At 45.1% G+C, this 14121-nt stretch overlaps 1 protein-coding gene across 2 annotated transcripts in view; it reads right to left on the reverse strand.

Moving 5' to 3' along the window:
* MID2 (midline 2) overlaps positions 1 to 14121 on the reverse strand; it is a 907753-nt gene that overhangs the window by 460529 nt on the left and 433103 nt on the right. For both annotated transcript variants that reach the window (XM_063937060.1, XM_063937059.1), the window contains exons 4-5: positions 11810 to 11917; positions 10897 to 11045 (exon numbers count right to left, since the gene is read on the reverse strand). In XM_063937060.1, the coding sequence (XP_063793130.1) occupies positions 10897 to 11045; positions 11810 to 11917 (257 nt within the window). The remainder of the gene's footprint in view (positions 1 to 10896; positions 11046 to 11809; positions 11918 to 14121) is intronic.

Genomic DNA, 14121 nt, shown 5'->3' on the forward strand with positions numbered 1-14121 from the left:
AATCGCCATGGCGTTGGCTCTCGAACCTAGCAGCCCAACGTCTCTTTGAGCGTCCCTCATATATAAGACTGCGTCTTTAATGTGGCCTAAGGTCAATAAAATGGTATCCCTGTCTAGGGTATCAAGGTCAGCTGACAAGGTATCTTCTGTCCAAGCTGCAACTGCACTACCCACCCATGCCGATGCTATTGCCGGTCTGAGCAAAGAACCTGTATGCGCATAAATAGACTTTAAAGTAGTTTCCTGTCTGCGATCAGCAGGATCCTTGAGGGATGCCGTGTCCAGAGACGGTAGCGCCACCTTCTTGGACAGGCGTGTTAAAGCCTTGTCCACCCTGGGTGAGGATTCCCAACGTACCCTGTCCTGTGCAGGGAAAGGATACGCCATAAAAATCCTTTTGGGAATCTGCAGTTTTTTATCTGGAGTTTCCCAAGCTTTTTCAAATAACTCGTTAAGCTCATGGAATGGGGGAAAGGTTACCTCAGGTTTCTTTTCCTTATACATGCGCACCCTCGTGTCAGGGACCGAGGGGTCATCTGTGATATGCAAAACATCTTTTATTGCAATAATCATATAATGAATACTTTTGGCCACCCTTGGGTGTAACCTCACATCATCGTAGTCGACACTGGAGTCAGAATCCGTGTCGGTATCAGTGTCTGCTATTTGGGATAGGGGACGTTTTTGAGACCCAGAAGGGCCCGGTGACCAAGTCGAAGCGGTGGATTGACTCCCAGCTTTTTCTCTGGACTCTGCTTTGTCCAATCTCTTATGTAATAAGGTCACATTTGCAGTTAAAACATTCCACATGTCCATCCAATCATGAGTCGGCGTTGCCGACGGAGACACCACGATCATCTGCTTCATCTCCTCCTTAGCTGAGCCTTCGGCATCAGACATGCCGGCACACTCGTACCGACACCCCCACACACACAGGGATATAGTTATAAGGAGACAGTTCCCCAATAAGGCCCTTTGAAGAGACAGAGAGAGAGTATGCCAGCACACACCCAGCGCCAACTGACACTGGAAAATAATCTCCCAGATAATAGCGCTTTTATTTTAATCACTGTGTTAATACACTCACTGCGCCTTACAAGTGCCCCACCCCCCCTCCTCTTTTCAGCCCTGTGTCACCGTGTTTAGCAGGGGTGAGACCGGGGAGCCAGCTTCTCTGCAATCTCTGTGGAGAAAATGGCGCTGGTTAGTGCTGAGGGACCAAGCTCCGCCCCCCCCCCAGCGGCGGGCTTCGGTCCCGCTCAAAGTATCACAAAACTGGCGGGGTATTTATAGAATTACTGCCTCCGCAGTGTCTAACCTTATAATGCCAGATTTAGAGGTTTTTATTGCTGCCCAGGGCGCCCCCCCTGCGCCCTGCACCCATCAGTGCCCGCTAGTGGGTGTAGTGTGTGGGAGCAATGGTGCGCAGTGTTACCGCTGCGCGCTTACCTCAGTGAAGATCTGAAGTCTTCTGCCGCCTTGAAGTCTTCTTTTCTTCTTATACTCACCCAGCTTCTATCTTCCGGCTCTGCGAGGAGGACGGCGGCGCGGCTCTGGGACGAACAGCGAGGGGAGACCTGCGTTCCGACTCCCTCTGGAGCTAATGGTGTCCAGTAGCCTAAGAAGCAGAGCCTATCACTTAAGTAGGTCTGCTTCTATCTCCTCAGTCCCACGATGCAGGGAGCCGGTTGCCAGCAGTGCTCCCTGAAATAAAAAACCTAACAAAATTCTTTATCAGAGAAACTCAGGAGAGCTCCCGTGTAATGCACCCAATCTCCTCTAGGCACAGGTTCTAACTGAGGTCTGGAGGAGGGGCATAGAGGGAGGAGCCAGTGCACACCCATTCTAAAGTTCTTTATAGTGCCCATATCTCCTGTGGAGCCTGTCTATACCCCATGGTCCTTACGGAGTCCCCAGCATCCTCTAGGACGTAAGAGAAAACCAACATTAAAAATAAAGGTGGAAAACTCTTCAGGAGATCTCCAAAGCGTGACCGGCTCCTCCAGGCACATATGCTAAACTGAGTCTGGTTGGAGGGGCATAGAGGGAGGATCCAGCCCACAATAGTGATTTCTTAAAGTGCCCATGACTCTTAGTGGACCCATCTATACCCCATGGAACTAATGTGGACCCCAGTATCCTCTAGGACGTAAGAGAAATGGGCAAATTATCCTAAACCTCCCAGCAATGGTAAATAAGATAGCAGGAGAGTGTAGGAGGCTTTTAGTGGCCAATATCAAATTATAAGGAGGCTTTTTTCATAGCTGTTCTGGAAATGCAAACTACAAATTGGTCATGGGTTTTACCTGCATTAAAAAGTTGCATGACATACTTCACAAAAAACTGAGGGGTCTATTTACTAAGCCTTGGATGGAGATAAAGTAGCAGCCAATCAGCTCCTAACTGCCATGTTACAGGCTGTGTTTGAAAAAACAGGATTTTCATACCTACCGATAAATCCTTTTCTCTTAGTCCATAGAGGATGCTGGGGACACTTCAAGAACCATGGGGTATAGACAGGATCCACAGGAGACATGGGCACTTTAAGACTTTCAAAGGGGTGTGGACTGGCTCCTCCCTCCATGCCCCTCCTCCAGACTCCAGTTATAGGAACTGTGCCCAGAGAGATGGACATTTCGAGGAAAAGGATTAATTGTTAAACTAAGGTGAGATACATACCAGCTCACACCATAAGCACGCCGTACAACATGGCATTCAACGATGCAAGTCAACGGCATGAACAACATCAGCAACAGTCTGACCATAAACGTAACACAACATGTGTGTAACCATAACTAATAACTGCAGATGCAGTACGCACTGGGACGGGCGCCCAGCATCCTCTATGGACTAGGAGAAAAGGATTTACCGGTAGGTATTAAAATTCTATTTTCGCATACGTCCTAGAGGATGCTGGGGACACTTCAAGAACCATGGGGTTTATACCAAAGCTCTAGAACAGGCGGGAGAGTGCGGATGACTCTGCAGCACCGATTGACCAAACATGAGGTCCTCATCAGCCAGGGTATCAAACTTGTAGAACTTTGCAAAGGTGTTTGAACCCGACCAAGTAGCCGCTCGGCAAAGTTGTAAAGCCGAGACCCCCCTCGGGCAGCCACCCAGGATGAGCCCACCTATCTGGTAGAATGGGCCTTCACCGATTTCGGTAACGGCAATCCAGCCGTAGAATGAGCCTGCTGAATCTTATGACAGATCCAGCGTGCAATAGTCTGCTTGGAAGCAGGAGCCCCAATTTTATTGTGAGCGTACAGGACAAACAGAGCCTCTGTTTTCCTTAACTGAGCCGTTCTGGCGACATAAATTTTCAAAGCTCTTACTACATCGAGAAGCTTCGATTTCAGCAAGGCATCAGTAGCCACTGGCACCACAATAGGCTGGTTCAAGTGGAACGATGAAACCACTTTCGGCAGAAACTGCTGACGAGTCTTCAATTCTGCTCTATCTTCATGGAAGTTCAAATAAGGGCTCTTGTGAGACAAGGCCGCCAATTCAGACACCCGCCTTGCGGATGCCAAGGCCAACAGCATGACCACTTTCCAAGTAAGGAATTTCAACTCTACCTCCTGGAAAGGTTCAAACCAATGAGATTGAAGGAACTGCAACACCACGTTAAGATCCCATGGTGCCACAGGGGGCACAAAGGGAGGTTGGATGTGCAATACGCCTTTCACGGAGGTCCGAACCCCTGGAAAGGAGGCCAATTGTTTTTGGAAGAAAACCGATAAAGCCAAAATTTGAACTTTAATTGAGCCAAACTTTAGGCCCGCATCCACACCGGCTTGTAGAAAATGGAGAAAACGTCCCAACTGAAATTCTTCCGTAGGAGCTTTCTGGGATTCACACCAAGACACGTATTTTCTCCAAATACGGTGGCAATGTTTAGACATTACTCCTTTCCTGGCCTGAATAAGAGTGGGGATGACTTCCTTGGGAATACCCTTTTGGGCTAGGATCCGGCGCTCAACCTCCAAGCCGTCAAATGAAGTTGCGGTAAGTCTTGGAACACGCACGGCACCTGCCGTAATAGATCCTCCCTCAGAGAAAGAGGCCAGGGATCTCATATGAGTAATTCCTGAAGATCTGGATACCAAGCCCTCCTTGGCCAATCTGGAACAATGATGATCGCTTGAACCTTTGTTCTTCTTATGATCTTTATCACTTTTGGAATGAGTGGAAGCGGAGGAAACACATACACCGACCGAAACAGTGTCACTAGGGCGTCCATTGCCATTGCTTGAGGGTCTCTCGACCTGGAACAATATCTCTGAAGTTTCTTGTTGAGGCGAGACGCCATCATGTCTATTTGAGGAATTCCCCAAAGACTTGTCACTTCTGCAAAGACCTCTTGATGAAGACCCCATTCTCCTGGATGGAGATCGTGTCTGCTGAGGAAGTCTGCTTCCCAGTTGTCCACTCCTGGAATGAAGATTGCTGACAGAGCGTTTGTATGTCTTTCCACCCAACGGAGCACCTTTGTGGCCTCTGCCATTGCCGCTCTGCTCCTTGTTCCGCCCTGGCAGTTTATGTACGCAATAGGATTGGAAGGAGAAGTAAGAAGAAACTGTATAGTTGACGCACTAGAAAGGATTCATTAATCATAAAATTTAACCTTTATTAAGTATACATTAAAATATATAATTTCATTGACCCAGACTACAGTGAAACATAAGAGTTAAAATCAAACAAACGAACATGTATGTGAAACCTACAAGATATGAAATAGTGAATAAAGAAATTTAAAAAGTGTGTCCTGCGTGTGTTTTATATATATCACTCATAAGATTCTTATATCTATTCAGAAATCCCCAATATTTGATCCATTATAGGTATGATTCTGTTTAGATAGTGGCTGTTACAGCAGACGTTGATAGTTAGCACTCTCCCGGCTGATAATTCCAGAGAGTCAGTACTATCTCATATATATCTTTATTTACTCCACAGAAATATCCCCTGAGAAATTCTCCCAAATATGGGGACTGTGAGTGTCAGTAGATATAAGCATATGAATTAAATATGATAGAGAGTTAATTAGATAGTATGTAACACCAATTGTCGCCAATATACTTATATATGATATACTTCTAGATCAAGGTCAGCTGAAGAAATGGGTATCAAGGTCTCTGAGATAATCTTGGCACAGGAATATATTATCCCACACTCATTATTGCACACATAGTTATCTGGGCATGTATATGGGGAAAACAGGGAAATCATTTTCAAGGGATATGGCAGTCCCCACTTCGTATGGATTTTTTAAGGGATATAGCAGTCCCAGTTTTGATCTCCAATAATCCACGTATATTTCCAACCCAAATAGGTTCTAGATATTACAGTTCAAATTTGCTTAAGGGATATAGCAATATATAGCAATCCCCATATCTGTGTGGGTCTTTTAAGGGAATATATCAATCCCAGATTATAATCTCTAATGACCCACATATGACCTAAATAGGTTCTATGAACTGCAATATGTCACAGTAACTTGAGTTCAGTCTCTGTTTGTTTTATTCGAGGATGTAAAACTATTATTCAAGGAGGTAGCACTCCTAATCATAATGTACATTAACCCCATATATTGTGTCCCTTTAAGTTATATCAATTTCACTGTGTGATTAAACATGCAGTGTAGGGTAGTGCCTATCCACTCAAATATTATATATCATGATTTAGGGATGCATTGGATACCCCCTGGAGGCTGATAAAATATATAGTCCCCACAGTTATGTATTATCACAGTAATAACTATTTCAGTATTCCATAAATTCATGCAGCTGCCAATAAGTATTGCCTTGTGGTATTGGCTGCAATATAGTATACTTGTATTACACTATTTCAGTGTTCAATCATACAACTATCATCTGTTTTTAAATGTTACCACATTGTTTATTACAATATATACAGTAACAAACAGAGAATGAACTCAAGTTACTGTGACATATTGCCGTTCATAGAACCTATTTAGGTCATATGTGGGTCATTAGAGATTAGAATCTGGGATTGATATATTCCCTTAAAAGACCCACACAGATATGGGGATTGCTATATATTGCTATATCCCTTAAGCAAATTTGAACTGTAATATCTAGAACCTATTTGGGTTGGAAATATACGTGGATTATTGGAGATCAAAACTGGGACTGCTATATCCCTTAAAAAATCCATACGAAATGGGGACTGCCATATCCCTTGAAAATTCTCTCCCTGTTTTCCCCATATACATGCCCAGATAACTATGTGTGCAATAATGAGTGGGATAATATATTCCTGTGCCAAGATTATCTCAGAGACCTTGATACCCATTTCTTCAGCTGACCTTGATCTAGAAGTATATCATATATAAGTATATTGGCGACAATTGGTGTTACATACTATCTAATTAACTCTCTATCATATTTAATTCATATGCTTATATCTACTGACACTCACAGTCCCCATATTTGGGAGAATTTCTCAGGGGATATTTCTGTGGAGTGAATAAAGATATATATGAGATAGTACTGACTCTCTGGAATTATCAGCCGGGAGAGTGCTAACTATCAACGTCTGCTGTAACAGCCACTATCTAAACAGAATCATACCTATAATGGATCAAATATTGGGGATTTCTGAATAGATATAAGAATCTTATGAGTGATATATATAAAACACACGCAGGACACATTTTTTAAATTTCTTTATTCACTATTTCCTATCTTGTAGGTTTCACATACATGTTAGTTTGTTTGATTTTAACTCTTATGTTTCACTGTAGTCTGGGTCAATGAAATTATATATTTTAATGTATACTTAATAAAGGTTACATTTTATGATTAATTAATCCTTTCTAGTGCGTCAACTATACAGTTTCTTCTTACTTCTCCTTCCAATCCTATTGCATATATACTGTAATTGACAGCACCCCCTCCTTCTACTGAGTATTATCTAAGATAAGTTAAAAGGGGTTCCGTATAGTGACTGTATGGTGATGATTCACATACACTCACACTATCAGAAAAATATATAGTGAGTGTGCAGATACCCAACCCTTTTGCAGTTTATGTACGCCACTGCTGTTATGTTGTCCGACTAAATCAAGACGGGCCGATTGCGAAGATGTACCGCTTGCAGAAGGCCGTTGTGAATGGTCCTTAACTCCAGAACGTTTATGGCTCGACCATTTTCCCTGGAAACTTTCCCCCTGCGAGACTGCTCCCCAGCCTCGGAGACTCGCATCCGTGGCCACTACGATCCAGTCCTGGACCCCGAACCTGCGTCCCTCTAGGAGGTGAGAGCTGTGCAGCCACCACAGGAGTGAGATTCTGGTCTTGGAGGACAGGGTTATCCTTCGGTGCATGTGCAGATGGGACCCGGACCACTTGTCCAACAGGTCCCACTGAAACACTCTGGCATGGAATCTGCCAAACTGAATGGCCTCGTAGGCCGCCACCATCTACCCCAGCAACTGAGTACATTGATGGAACGATACTCTTGCTGGTTTCAGAATTTGTTTGACCAGGTTCTGAATTTCCAGAGCCTTTTCAACTGGAAGAAAAACTCTCTGCAATTCTGTGTCCAGAATCATTCCCAAAAACGACAGCCGTCTCGTCGGAACCAACTGCGACTTTGGCAAGTTTAGGAGCCAACCATGTTGCTGCAGAATTGTTAGATAGAGCGTAATGTTCTGCAGTAATTGGTCCCTGGATCTCGCCTTTATCAGGAGATCGTCCAAGTACGGGATAATTGTGACTCCTTGTTTGCGCAGTAGAACCATAATTTCGGCCATTACTTTGGTGAAAACCCTCGGAGCCGTGGACAGAGCAAACGGCAACGTCTGAAATTGGTAATGACAATCCTGAACAGCAAACCTCAGGTAAGCCTGATGTGGAGGATAAATGGGAACATGTAAGTAGGCATCCTTTATGTCTACCGACACCACGAAATCCCTTTCCTCCAGACTGGAGATCACCGCCCGGAGAGATTCCATCTTGAATTTGAATTTTCTCAGGTAGAAATTGAGGGATTTGAGGTTCAGGATTGGTCTGACTGAGCCGTCCGGCTTTGGGACCACGAACAGGCTCGAATAAAATCCTTCTCCCTGTTGCGATGGGGGAACCCTGACAATGACTTGATTGTGACACAATTTTTGTATTGCAGCGCATACCACTTCCCTGTCTGGAAGAGAAGCTGGTAAGGCAGATTTGAAAAATCGGTGAGGGGGGACGTCTTGAAACTCCAGTTTGTACCCTTGGGACACTATTTCTAAAACCCATGAGTCCAGGCCCGAACAAGCCCAGAACTGACTGAAGAGCCTGAGACGTGCCCCCACCGGTGCAGACTCCCGCAGAGGAGCCCCAGCGTCATGCGGTGGACTTGGCAGAAGCCAGGAAGGACTTCTGCTCCTGGGAACCGGCCACGGCCGGTGATCTCTTTCCCTTTCCTCTAGTAGCAAGGAAGGAAGACCCTCGGCCTTTTCGGTATTTATTGGGCCGAAAGGACTGCATCTGATAGTGTGCTTTCTTTTGTGGTGCAGGCACATAAGGTAAAAATTATGACTTACCCACGGTAGCCATAGATACCAACTCAGCGAGGCCGTCACCAAACAATACACCTACCTTATACGGCAGAGACTCCATAGCTTTCTTAGAGTCAGCATCAGCATTCCATTGATGAATCCACAATGCTCTCCTAGCTGAGACTGCCATGGCATTGGCCCGTGATCCCAAGAGGCCAATATCTCTCGCAGCTTCCTTTAGGTAGACTGCAGCGTCCCTGATAAGACCTAGTGTCAGAAGAATGCTATTCCTATCCAGGGTATCCATTTCAGATGACAAGTTATCTGCCCATTTTTCGATAGCACTACTCACCCACACAGATGCAATGGCTAGTCTGAGTAGTGTACCCGTGGTGATATAAATGGATTTCAATGTACTTTCCTGCCTACGATCCGCAGGATCTTTTAGGGCTGCCGTGTCAGGGGACGGAATAGCCACCTTTTTGGACAGCCGTGATAAAGCTTTGTATACATGGGGGGTGACTCCCATTTTTCCCTATCCCCAGAGGGAAACGGATACGCCACTACAATCCTTTTGGGAATCTGCAACTTTTTGTCAGGATTTTCCCAAACCTTTTCACAAAGCGCGTTCAGTTCATGAGAGGGAGGAAATGTTACCTCAGGTTTCTTTCCTTTATACCTACAGACCCTAGTATCAGGAACAGTAGGGTCCTCCGTGATATGTAATACATCTTTTATAGCCACAATCATGTACTGAATGCTCTTTGCCAGCTTTGGATCTAATCTGACATCACTATAGTCGACACTTGAGTCCGTGACGGTATCCGTGTCTGCCAACTGGGCAAATTAAAGTTTTTCTGACCCCGAGGGGGTCTGGACTTGAAACAACACATCCTCTACGGATTTCTTCCAAGCCTGGTTCTGGGACTCAGATTTATCCAATCTTTTATTAATCAGAGCCACATTTGCATTCAAAGCACTCAAAACATTCACCCAATCCGGTGTCGGCGGTGCCGACAGGGTCACTCCCACAGTTTTGTGTCCCTAACATAGTCTCCTCCTGGGAAGAGCACTCCGCTTCAAACATGCCGACACACGTGCACCCACCACACGCAGATACACTGGGCCTATAGGGGACAGACCCCCCGTTTTTCACCGTGTTACTTGTACAGCAGTGTTGAGGAAGGACCAGCGTCTCTGCAGCCTTGTGAAGAGAAAATGGCGCCAGGCTGTGTGCTGTGAGGGCTAAGCCCCGCCCCCGTACTGGCGTGCTTCAGACCCGCTCTTATTTAAACTTTTTTATACTGGCAGGGGTCCGGACAGTGCCCTGGCACTTAGTCCGCTGATGCCAGTCAGTTATGTTAGGTTTATATGCTGCCCAGGGCGCCCCACCCCCGCGCCCTGCACCCTGTAGTGCCGCTGAATGTGGGAGCATGGCGTGCAGCGCGGCCGCTGTGCGGTACCTCAAAGCCGTCACTGAAGTCTTCTGATCTTCTTCTACTCACCTGTCTTCTGACTTCTGGCTCTGCAAGGGGGGGTGACGGCGGGCTCTGGGAACGAGTATCTAGGCGTACCTAGCGATCAGACCCCCAGGAGCTAATGGTGTCCTGTAGCCAAAGAAGCAGAGCCTTTAAACTCACAGAAGTAGGTCTGACTTATCTCCCCTAATTCCCACGAAGCAGGAAGACTGTTGCCAGCAGCCTCCCTGAAAATAAAAAAAACCTAACATAAAGTCTTTTCAGAGAAACTCAGTAGAGCTCTTCAGTGTGTATCCAGTCTGCCTGGGCACAGATTCTAAACTGGAGTCTGGAGGAGGCGCATAGAGGGAGGAGCCAGTTCACACCCCTCTGAAAGTCTTAAAGTGCCCATGTCTCCAGTGGATCCCGTCTATGCCCCATGGTGCTTGAAGTGTCCCCAGCATCCTCTAGGACGTATGAGAAATGACAGTTAGGAGCTGGTTGGCTGGTACTTTATCTCCATACACTTTATCTCCATCAAATACTTAGTAAACAGACCCCTGAATCTGCCCCTGGAAATTAGAGAGAGTGCGCAATAATGTATGTGTGCATATCAATGATCGACCTAATGAGTAATTATATGAATGGGCAGCATGACTGTCGGAAGTAATATACCTGGGCTATTGCAACTTCATACAGGATTGTAGTCGCAAGCTGCAACACACTCCTGAAAGGGTCCCAACATGCCTATGTATAAGCCGCCACTATCCCATTACTTCCACAAACGCTCCCCACATGTCACTAACTGCGAATAAATCCTCACTGCGAACGCCGCTGCAAGACCATTGCAGAACATGTACAGTCCAGTGGTAAGTATTATAGCAACCAGTGCACTTCTGATAACAAGTGCATCTGTTGGTCACTTACCTATCAAGTACAGTCTTGGCAGCTTGCAGGAACCTTGCATGATCGTTTTCCTTCAAAAGATGATCAGCTTGGTTAATTAGCACTGTGGATCTTTCAAGCCTCTGTCGACAGTTGGCAATTTGTTGAGCAAGTTTCCGTAACCTCATTACCTTAAAGGAAGACATTTTTAATTTGATAAAAGGCAAATGGTTTTGCTGACATATAAATATTTTAAATATCAATAAAGTCCGCAATATATTATTAACTGCCTGCCTGTTTTGTGGCTAATGGGGAGATGGATAAGCATGTGAATGCCGACTGAGGGAATTGTAAGAACAGGGGGCATCAATATCTTCAGAGGTTCCCTGTAACAGAGAAACCACAATATAGGTACAATAAGATATTTTTTTTCTAAAGAGGTCTCCAAAGTGACTTTTTTTGCCCCACTTAGTCTAGAACCGGCCATGCACATGCTCACATAAATATGAAATGCGAGGTCACACTTGTTGAGGTTGGTAAATGGGCTTTGGCCCCAAACAATTATTATTACAGTTACCCTTATAAGGACACACTCCCATTCAGTTCTTAGTTTAAATGACTCCCATGTGGCCTAGTTATCAAGGACAATGTAAGTTTATGAAACATGAAATGTTTCGCACAGACTAGAATTTAACACTGTTTTCTTGCATCCAAAAAAATAAATAAATAAAAATTATTTTATTGACAAACCAATGTCATGTCACACGAATGTCCTGATTTTCTGCATCCTAATTATAGACTCCAAATCCATTTCACTGTAGGACAATGCCACATATTCAGTAATAACTGTCTTACACACTCTTATATAACACTTGGGATCCAGGATATTAATTACACCCTGTGACATGTTACAGCAATATACAATGTCCATTTATTAACTAAATGTGGGTCTTACTTTTGTTTCTTTGATTTTTACTGCAATCATTTGCTTTCTTCTCTGTATAATGTCCATAAGTTCATCGCATTCCTCATTGAGTTTTGCTTCATGCATGCTGGTGTTAACCTGTACAAACATATTGAATACAAACTCTTTTAGTGTGAGCACAATCCACTTATCACAGATGTAATACTAATTTAGCAGAATAATGGCATGTTAAATAGACTAAATGGGTTAAAGCATAATACCATGAAATTACATGTTTAATTCCTTGTTAGAACTTTGCAACACTGTTCCTGTATAATCTGAATTTACTTTCACTACACTGCTTGCTTAATGTTAAATCCTAATAGAAACTACAGGTCAGCTACAACGGGAAATAGTTGGTTTGTGGGCAATCAGAATGTCGACAGGCATTATGGGGACGCCGGAGTGCAGACACCATGATGTCAGCAGTGCTACTTATGTGGCATACTGGAATATTAACAGATATTGGAAAGTTCCAAAAGCCATTTGATTCTTATCAGTGAGTGGGTAAGTTTATGGCCCCAAAACCAATTAAACCAGTTCTGCCACATGTAGGGGGGTAGGACAGGAAGTGTAGGGGGGTTTTAGGACAAGGATCAAAGCACAGGTTAGAGTTCAGTGTGAGCTGAGAACTGGGATAGAGGCACAAGCTAGAGTCCAGGAGAAACGCAGTCCAGGGACCGTGGACAGGTAAAAGTGAGTTCCATGGTCCCTGGCATTATGGAGAGAAGAGCAGTGTGTGGGTGTTGCTATGAAGAGAGGGAGAGCACATATCTGCAGTGTAATAGGAGAGCCAGCAGCTTCAGTGAGAGATGAAGAGTGCAGTGTGAGAACCACAGTATGCAGAGTACAGTGGAAGGAACAAGGAACAAAGGGGATCCCCACCTTCAGGGGTACCCGAGTAGCAGGACGGGAGGTGTGAGTCTTCAGGAGAGGACTACCTGGGTGAGTGGTAGGAAACCATGTGTGGCAGAAGGCCTCCAGTGATGAGTCCATGAGAAATCCCGTTTATATAGACTGCAGATATCCCCAAGCAAATTGGGGGAAAATGCACCGAAATGAATCTCAGTTTGCGGACACCGCACTACTGATTCCCAGAGACTGCGCCAGTATGTACTGTAATGCTCTGCCATCATTGTTTATGCTGTTATTGCCAGTGAAGCGAATAGAAGGAAATGCTAACCTGATGTAACCCATATGAATATTGTGCTGGAGAGAGGAGAACAAGAAATTAAATGTTATTGACGTGATAACCCTGTCTGAACTGTGAATAAACTGCTTGCTTATGTGATGAGACGGCCTGGCGTGCAATGCTTTACATCACTAACGACTCGGACGCTGCCCGGCCATCACAATTTGGTGTCTGCGAACAGGATCGGTACCGAAGATTTGACAATTTGGGGAAAACTTTATTGGGAGGAGCCCATGAAAGCCACCTACCTCTTTTGACCCAGCGAACTGGGGGAGACAAGGGCCGGCACGGGCAGGTTCTAAGTGTTTGGCACAATTGCCAGAAGATGTTGGAACAATCATGATCATTTGTGACCCAGGACTGTAATTCACAGGAAAATAGGATTTTGGTACCTACCGGTAAATCCTTTTCTCTTAGTCCGTAGAGGATGCTGGGGACTCCAAAAGGACCATGGGGTATAGACGGATCCGCAAGAGCTTGGGCACACTGTAAAGACTTAAACTGGGTGTGAACTGGCTCCTCCCTCTATGCCCCTCCTCCAGACCTCAGTTAGAAAACTGTGCCCAGGAGAGATGGACATTTCGAGGAAAGAATTTATTGTTATAAACACGGTGTCCTACCAGCTCACACCTCAAACACACCGTAACACGTGGCATTCAGTAGAATACCAGCCAACGGCATGAACACAACACAGCCACATGCTGAGAAAATATGTAACACAAACCATGTGTCCACCTAAGCAAAAATAAAACCCCGCATGCCACGGCATGAACAACGGTAGCAACCACCTGACAGAGAAGACACACCACTAGGATGTAACCAGAAACAAAAACTGCAGACACAGTACGCACAGGGACGGGCGCCCAGCATCCTCTACGGACTAAGAGAAAAGGATTTACAGGTAGGTACCAAAATCCTATTTTCTCATATGTCCTAGAGGATGCTGGGGACTCCAAAAGAACCATGGGGTTTATACCAAAGCTCCAAAACGGGTGGGAGAGTGCGAACGACTCTGCAGCACCGACTGAGCAAACAAAAGGCCCCCAAAAATCAGGATATCAAACTTGTAGAACATAGCAAAAGGGTTTGATCCTGACCAAGAATCCTCTCG

Source organism: Pseudophryne corroboree, chromosome 8 (assembly GCF_028390025.1).
Source record: "Pseudophryne corroboree isolate aPseCor3 chromosome 8, aPseCor3.hap2, whole genome shotgun sequence".
Classification (NCBI taxonomy): domain Eukaryota; kingdom Metazoa; phylum Chordata; class Amphibia; order Anura; family Myobatrachidae; genus Pseudophryne; species Pseudophryne corroboree.